Source organism: Notechis scutatus, chromosome 8, assembly GCF_049901735.1.
Source record: "Notechis scutatus isolate UNSWTSFEM ecotype Mainland chromosome 8, rNotScu1.2, whole genome shotgun sequence".
NCBI lineage: Eukaryota > Metazoa > Chordata > Lepidosauria > Squamata > Elapidae > Notechis > Notechis scutatus.
Genome location: NC_142016.1, coordinates 25,648,300 through 25,656,295, shown reverse-complemented (window position 1 = coordinate 25,656,295; position 7,996 = coordinate 25,648,300). Strand labels below are relative to the sequence as shown.

Below are 7,996 nucleotides of genomic sequence, written 5' to 3'. Positions count from 1 at the left end.
ACCTTCTCAGGCCAGGAGAGGAGTGACAAGGAGGGGAGGGCCCGGGCCAGCTGGTGGTGGGATCAGCCAACAGGGTAGCCGCAGCAGAGAGCCAAAAGAGCCACATGTGGCTCCAGAGCCGCAGGTTGCAGACCCCTGCACTAAGCCACCCGGCCAATTTGCAGGGAATTCTCGACTTACAACCATTTGTTTAGTGACCGAAGTGACAAAGGCATGGAAAAAAGTGACCGATGGCCCATTTTCCCCCAACGACCATTGCAGTATTTCCCCTGGTCACGTGATCAAAATTTGAACGCTTGGCAACCGGCTCGTATTTATGACGGTTGCAGGGGCCCTTCTGGGTCACGTGATCCCCTTTTGCGACCTCCCGACAAGCAAAATCGACGCGGGGAGGCCAGGTTCGCTTTTACGACCGCCTTACTAACTTACTACCACTTGCAGCGGCTCCCTTCACAGCTGTGGCAAGCGAGGTCCGTACAGTGGGGCGAAGCGCACCAAAGAAATGTTCTCACTTGGCAACAGAAAGTTTGGGCTCAGTTATGGTCGTAAGTCGAGGACTGCCTGCCCTACGTGGCCCTACCTATTTTTTTTTTGTGAATTTTTCCCTTTGGAATTGAAGACCCACATTCCACCAGTGGGCAAGTGGGCAGAGGTGCGTGGCAGCCCACTGGGCGTGGAATAAAATTTTTCAGTTATGGTTGGGTCACACGAATCAGCATGGAGTGGGGCCACTGGAACGGCCACCATGGCCCCTGGCGTCGGAAGTGGGGGTAGTGCAGGTGGGTCCAGCTTGTCTGTGGGAGGGCAAGACTGAAACAGCCACCCCAGGGGAGCAGCCCCCCCACCTTTCCTTTTCAGACGGGGGGTGGGGTAGCACATCTGTCCGGATGCTCACAAATTCTTCCAGCGTCCTCTCCGTTTCCGAGTTGGGGCGCCCTTGCTCCGCTTCTGTGCCGGAGGGGTCCGGTTTGGAGATGGCCCCCTTTCAGCCCCGGGCTCTTCCTGTCCTGGAGAGAGCTCCGACTTGGCAGGCACGTCCTCCCGAGGAGGGGCGGTCTCTGTGCCCGGGGCTGCCGTGGGAAGACCGTATTCCCCATGTGGGGGCAGCAGACCGTTTGGCAAAGCCGGCAGGAGGGGCAGCAGTGCCGCCACCACGTCCGTGAGCCGTTCCAGGCCTTGCCGCAGGGTGTAGGTCAGTTCCCGGATGGCTGTGGCCGTCTCCCTCTGAGCCTGAAGGATGTCCAGAGAGGGCTCGACAGGCAGGTCCAGGTGGGCACGTCGGTGCCGCAGAGGGGGCGAAATTGAAGGGCAGGGAGTGGTGCCCAATAACTCTCCTGGGGAGCGTTCGGGATGTGGCTGGCAGCCTAGGCAGGACGGAGACGGAGCCAGCTGGACAATCTGCAATGACGAGGGTTGGCCTGGAGGGGGTGCTGGCGAGTCACGTTCCTTGGGTTTCAGCAGGCACGAAGGCTGGACAGAGGTCTCTGGGCTGGCAGAGACGTTGGCCCTGGCGGGTAGATCTGTAGGGGCTAAGAAAAGAGAGTTACTGTGGTGGAATATGGTCTGGATTCCCAGGAGGGAGGGGCTGCATTTCAGAGGGGAAGAGGCAGTGAAGTTTAGATAGCTTGTGTGCTAGAAAGAGGTTGGAGACGGCTCCTCCCTAATGGCTCTCCAGAATATATCTAGAGTTATGCAAATGGTTAGTTTAGGCTCCTTGGTGCTCTCTGAGTTTGGTGGTTTTCTTGCAGACGTTTCATTGCCCAACTAGGTAATATCATAGAAGGCAAAGGGATTTCTGGAGAGGAGGAGGAGGAGGAGGAGGAGGAGGAGGAGGACTTGGGTCCTTGATGCTCCCTGAGCTTGGTGGTTTTCTTGCGGACATTTTATTACCCAGCTAAGTAACACTTACAGTGCTAGAAGGGAATGGGTTTGTGAAGAGGAGGAGGAGGAGGACAACTGTGTGGTCCTTGGTACTCTCTGAAATTGGTGGCTTTCTTGCCGATGTCTCATGACCCAACTAGGTTAAATCATCAGCCTCTTGGCCAGTTACTTCAGTCTGGCAAGATTCTGTCTGTAGATGGGGAACAATAACAAAAATTGCTCAGAAGTAACTCCACGTGTTGTTCTTGGGGCCTGACAGTTACCAGGCTGCTGGCATCTCCAACCAAGCTGCTCCTCTTGACACCACCCCCAATACAAAGGGGGCGCCATCCCTGACCTCCCGTGCCAACACGCCTGCCGAGAAATAGCACACGTGACGGCTGAGTTTCTCTAGCCTAGATGGATATTGCTGGTATACAGGGAAGGTGGCAGAGAAACCTCATGGGGTCGTAAGTGTGAAAACGGTCTTAAGCCACTTTTTCCAGTGCTGTTGTAATTTCGAAGGGACACTAAATGAACCGTTGTAAGTCGAGCATTATCTATAATGGTTTGGTTGTCTGAATTAAAAAAAACGCTGGGGTTTATTAATCCAGCACTTTTTTAAAAAAAGAGTTTAAAAAGATTGTGGCAGAGTTTGTAAAATCTACATTGATTGAACTACATTGAGGGCTTTGGGCCACACAGGATTTTTTTTGGTCTCTTTCGCTGCAGTAAATTTCCTTTACCAGAAGTGAATATTTCATTTCCATGGGACTAGCCACAGCAGAGAGATGGACCCATCTGTTGCCTCTTTTCAAAATTGGGGGTGAGGGGAGTGTCAAACTTTGCCTGAAGCCCCTACAACTGGAAGTCTGGTCTTGCCCCACAGCCATATATGAAAAAAGGGCTTCCTTTTATTTGGAGAGAAAGTTAAAAAGCGGTTTATAATGGTCACAAACCAGCTCAAAACAAATGCAAAATTCAAATCGGCCGTTCCCAAACCACCAATAATAAAAATAAGCAGGAGGATCCAGCGCTGTGAAACCTTAGTAGGAGTGAATAATTGAATTAGATTAATTAAACAGTGTTCGAATATTTGAGGGGCTGCCACAAAGAAGAGGGGCGTGTGTGAACCTTTTCTCCAAAGGCAGGACAGGAAACAATGGATGAAAACTAACCAAGGAGAGAAGCAACCTGGAATTAAGGAGAAACTTCCTTATAGTTAGAACAATTCATCTGTGAAAAAGCTTCCCTCCAGAAGTTGTGGGGGCTCCATCAGTGGAGGTTTTCAAGAAGAGATTGGACAACCATTTGCCTGAAAGAATAGTCTCCTGCTTGAGCAGGGGGGTGGACTAGAAGACCTCCAAAGTCCCTTCCAACTTCTGGAATTCTCTTAGATAAAACTATTTTTCCCCACCCACCCCAAATATTGTGCTTTTCCTTTGTTATACATCACATATTAATACTTGTTATTGTACAATTTTCTTGGATATGTATAGGATTTCGTTATTCACAATAACAGTATACCGTCTGGGTGCAATCTCTACAGTCTTAATTACATATTGATAATGAATCTTATGCATATGATTAACTGCTGTATAATCCTAGATACAACTATTCTATTGGCTTGTCGATGGAAGGGAAGCCCTTGGCTCATGTTCAGAGGCGCCCTGGCAATCCTGCCACCTTCCCTCGGGTTTAAGTTTGGGCCCTTCTTGCATTTATAAGAAACCAGCTCCAGCTGCTGGCAACTGTCTCCTCCCACCCCCTCCAGGACCCAATCTGGTCTGATTGCCAACCCCCCTCTGGGCAAGTTGGTCCAGAGTGTTCCTGCTCCCTGATGCCCAACTGACCCTTTGGCCCCAGGACCGTGGCTACTCACCCATGCCATGCTCAGCTGCCAGTGGGTGACTGGGCCCCCCAAAGCCTGACGTGCCCCGCAAGAGCCCCGATTCTGCCCCTCCTGGACCTGGCATCACCCCAGGCCCCAGGATGGCGAAGAGCGTCTCCTCTTCGGCCGAGAAGACCTCGTCGCCAGCGTTGCCCGCCCCCTGGGTGGAGTGGGGCACCCGTGCCAGCTTCTCCTTGGTGCGCCTCTTGAAGTCATTCCAGCGTTTCTGCACCTCCTGGCCGGTGCGCTTCCAGCTGGTGATGCTGTTGATCTTGCCGGCAATGCCCTCCCAGACCCGCCGGCGTTCGGCCACCGTCACCCGTCGGCTCTGGGTACCGTAGAGCTTGCCATAGTTGGCTCTCACTTCCTGGATCAGGATCTGGTTCTCCTCGTACGAGAAACGAGGCTTGCGAAGACGGGTGATCTCCTCACTGTCCCCAGACATCTCCAGCCACCGGATCCCTTTTTAAGCGGGGACCTTCCTGCCCGGCTCCTGGCAGTCGGGTGAAGATGTTGGGCACTGCCAGGGGGTCTCAGCTGGGGGCTGTGGGGGGCTGGCAGCTGAGACTGGTCCTGCCGCTCCAGGGAGCGAGTGGAAAGCTCCTTCAGGCATCGCTGGGGGCAGGAGCCTGGCAGCCTGTATGCTGGCACAGGGGACCCCCCTCCCAAGAAGAAAGCAATGGGAGGGGGGCCAGCCTGGCTGCTGGGCCCCCCTGTGCTTCACAGGATGCCCTCTAGGGCCACTCTCGCCTTCAGGCCTCCCAGCTCTCCATGAGTGTCCATGCAAGGCTGCCTGGCTCCATCTGATGCCAGCTCCTCTCTCACTTCCCTCCCTTCTCCTCCTCCTCCTCCTCCTCCTCTCTCGGGCATGCTCACTGCTTAGCCGCACTCCCAGCAGGCCATGGGGGCAGCCGGGCGGTTTCCATAGCAACTGTGGCCTGCTGCCTCCACCCCCACCCTCCCTTTGCCTCCTCTGGCCAGCCCCAAAGCTGCTGCTGCTGCTGCTGCTACTGCCAATTTGGAGCACCAGCAACTCTCTGGGTCACAAGCCCCAGCGGGGGGGGTGGTGGCTCTTGGCCACATCTCTTCCCCCCCATGGGGTAAAAAAAAGGCATGAAAAGCAGAGCTTGGCACCCCCCAGTTCTAGGGGGTTAACCCTTTGAGGGTTGTGGGGGGGGGAGGATTTTGTCTTTTGCTTTTGCAGGACGGGTCTCCAGGTTCCCTTTAATCTCCTCTGGCTGATCTTCAGCAGGGACCAAGGTCTTCTTTGGTCCCCATTTCCCCATCTTCGGGGATCCTGCCAAGATGCTACGATAAATAATCAAATAAAATAAAAATTCGTTGGCCTGTTGTTGGGCAAACGGCCAGCAGGTGGCAGTGCCGGAGCAGACTAGCATGCAAACCAACTCAAATCTAGGCGGTGATCCCTGTTTTCTGTCATTTTAGATGTTATTAAAACTTACTGTAATTGCCCTTTTTCTCAACCGTGGCAACTGGACACTGCATGGACTTCAACTCCCAGAGATTCTGGCTGGGGAATTCTGGGAGTTCAAGTTGCTAAGGTGGAGAAACTTTGCCATGGTGTCTGCGTTTAACATGGTCCGCCTCACTCATAGACGTTAATCTTTTTAATAAATGCATTTTAACTTTGTGTTAAACTTTATTTTGCTTATTATTTATTAAAGATGGGTGGATGGAAGGAAGGATAGAGAGACAGATAGATGCACAAAGGTAATTCTCGACAACAATTGACCCCAAAATCTCCCTTGCTAAGTCAGACAGAATTGTGCCCTATTTTACGACCTTCCTTGCCGCTGTTGTTAAATGTAACGCTGCCATTGCAAAGATGGTCACACCGTCGTTAAGCGAATCTGCCTGTCCCATTGACTTTGCTCATCAGAAGATCACCAAAAGGGATCACGTGACCCCAGGACACTGCAAGCGTCATAACTACGAACCAGTTGCCAAGCATCTGAATAGAAATCACGTGGCCATGAGGAGGGTGCAATGGTCATAAGTGTGAAAAATGCCCACCGGTCACTTTTCTCAGTGCCGTCGTAACTGCCAATGGTCACTCGAAGAGGCGTTGTAAGCTGTTAGGAACAACCTGGATGGTTTTGCTCAACAAATAGATGTATAATTGTGTTGGATTGGAGTCTCTTTATCAGGTTTTAGGAGTTGTGCGGAGACAGATCACATTTCAGGCCCAGGTTTGCATACAAATATTTAAAATTCAAAAAGATTGATGTGAAGTTCCCCTCCACCCTGGCTGTGCTTTCCTCCCACCTCTGCTCCGTGGAGGGCGCAGGCTTTTTGAAATTGCACAACCAACGTGGTGCGCGAGTGTGCATTGCCTCTTCTTTTCCCTTTGAGCAAAAGACGAATTCTCCAGCAAGTCTAGGAGGGGGCCAGGTGGACGGAAAGGAAGGGTGGATCCCTCAGCCCCCATCAGGGAATGGGGGTGGGTGGGTGGAGGAAGGACGTGGTGGCAGCCCCCTTGGAGGGTAGAAGATGGGAGGGGGTTCCTTGGGGGGGCTCAGCTTCCTTTGCCTGGGATCAGACAGCAGGACCAGGGGTGGGGGTCTCTGGGGAGTTTGTGGAGCGGGGTGGGGGGGCGCGTCCAGGCTGCCCAGAGTCCAGATGTGTCAGCCGCGGACAATAGGCAAGCAGGAAAGGACAGACAGATGGGCTGGCCGAGACAATGGCCGGCCGCTTAACATTCAGGAGCTGTTCTCCGCTGACTTGCTGCCCCCCCCCTTCGCTATTGAGCCGGCCAAAGGCTGCCAGGATGAAAAGCCCATCTGCTCAAGGCTCTCCCCCCCCCACCCCAGGCCCCATTCACTTGAGACGCAAAGAGGGCCTGAAAGAGAGGCTGCCCGGCTTCTCTGTGCTGGGGGCTGCAAATGGTGTCCGTGGGGGGGGGGGATGGGGGGTTTTCAACGCAGTTCTTGGCATGTGGATCTTTCTTTCTTTCTTTCTTTCTTTCTTTCTTTCTTTCTTTCTTTCTTTCTTTCTTTCTTTCTTTCTTTCTTTCTCTTTTTATTTTTCCTTCCTTTTCTATTTCCACTTTCCTTCCTTCCTTCCCTCTCTCCCTCTCCCTTCTCTCTTTTTTCCTTCCTTTCTTCCTGCCCTCCCTCTCTGCCTCTTTTTTCTCTCTCATCCCCTCTTCCTTTCTATCCTACCTGGGGGAACAGAATAAGCTATTGCCTACCTACCTAGATGTCTGTGTATTCCAGCCCCTGTCAAGGAAGGGGCATCACTCCAAAGCGTCTTGCAGTGCCCTGGCCAAAGGCCTCCCTAGAATCCAGAGTGTCTGAATTGAAACTTAGGGTGCTGCCTCCCTTCACACAAACCCAACTTATTACACCGATTGGCGATAACCGCTAGGTCAGCAAAGAATGGCTTACGAAAGCACACCCCTAAAGACTGTGTGCAGAAGGACCATGCACAAATATGAAAATGATTTTAAATAATAATAATAATGGACGAGGAGGAGGAGGAGGAGGAGGAGGAGGAGGAGGAGGTTTGGTTCATTGACATTGCAATGCTTGGTGATGCACGAATTGAAGATGCGCAGCAAGAAAAAAATCACAAAGTATTGGGACTTACAAATTTAAGTTGAGCAACTTTGGAAAAATAAATCGGGTGTTATCCCAATTGTAATTGGAGCAAAACCTAAAGGGCTGCCTCGCTATTTGGAAATCCTGAATTTCTCAGACTTGAATACCCTGATTCTAAAAAAACCCACCCTACTTGGAACATCTTATATCCACCAACGCTACCAGAACAGTTCCTGGGTCCTTGGTTAGGACTCGAGCTGTTGAGCTACCAACCAGCCCCAAAGGCTGTGAATCTCACTAAAGATATAATAATAATAATAATAATAATAATAATAATAATAATAATAATAATAATAATAATAATAATATCATCATCCCCAGGTTTGATTAGAGATGAATGCAGAAACCACAGCTAGGTTCAGCATCCATCTCATCTCTGATCAAACCTGGAGATATTATTATATTATAGCTGGAGAGCAGGATTGGGGCCAAATGGATCACCAGCCAGGATTTACTAAGTACTTCAGCATCCTCATTTCAAGCTCTGCTAGACAAGTTGCTGAGCTCCTTAAAAAAAAGCAGTTCATTTATTTTTGTGCTTATGTGTGAGGTTGGATCTGTGGAGCAAGAAAAAGGAGAGAGAGGGGGAGGAAGAGAGAGAGAGAGAGAGAAATGGGTGGGCAGC

The 7,996-nt window shown here is 51.4% G+C and overlaps 1 protein-coding gene across 1 annotated transcript; it reads right to left on the bottom strand.

Annotated features, from left to right (window-relative positions):
• Positions 1–753: 753 nt before the first annotated feature.
• On the bottom strand, positions 754–4,583 carry MYPOP (Myb related transcription factor, partner of profilin). The gene is made up of 2 exons (XM_087970375.1): positions 3,743–4,583; positions 754–1,529 (listed from the first exon to the last, which is right to left on the bottom strand). The coding sequence occupies exons 1-2, from the start codon at positions 4,194–4,196 to the stop codon at positions 892–894; spliced, it is 1,092 nt and encodes a 363-aa protein (XP_087826501.1). The 5' UTR covers positions 4,197–4,583; the 3' UTR covers positions 754–891.
• Positions 4,584–7,996: the final 3,413 nt, after the last annotated feature.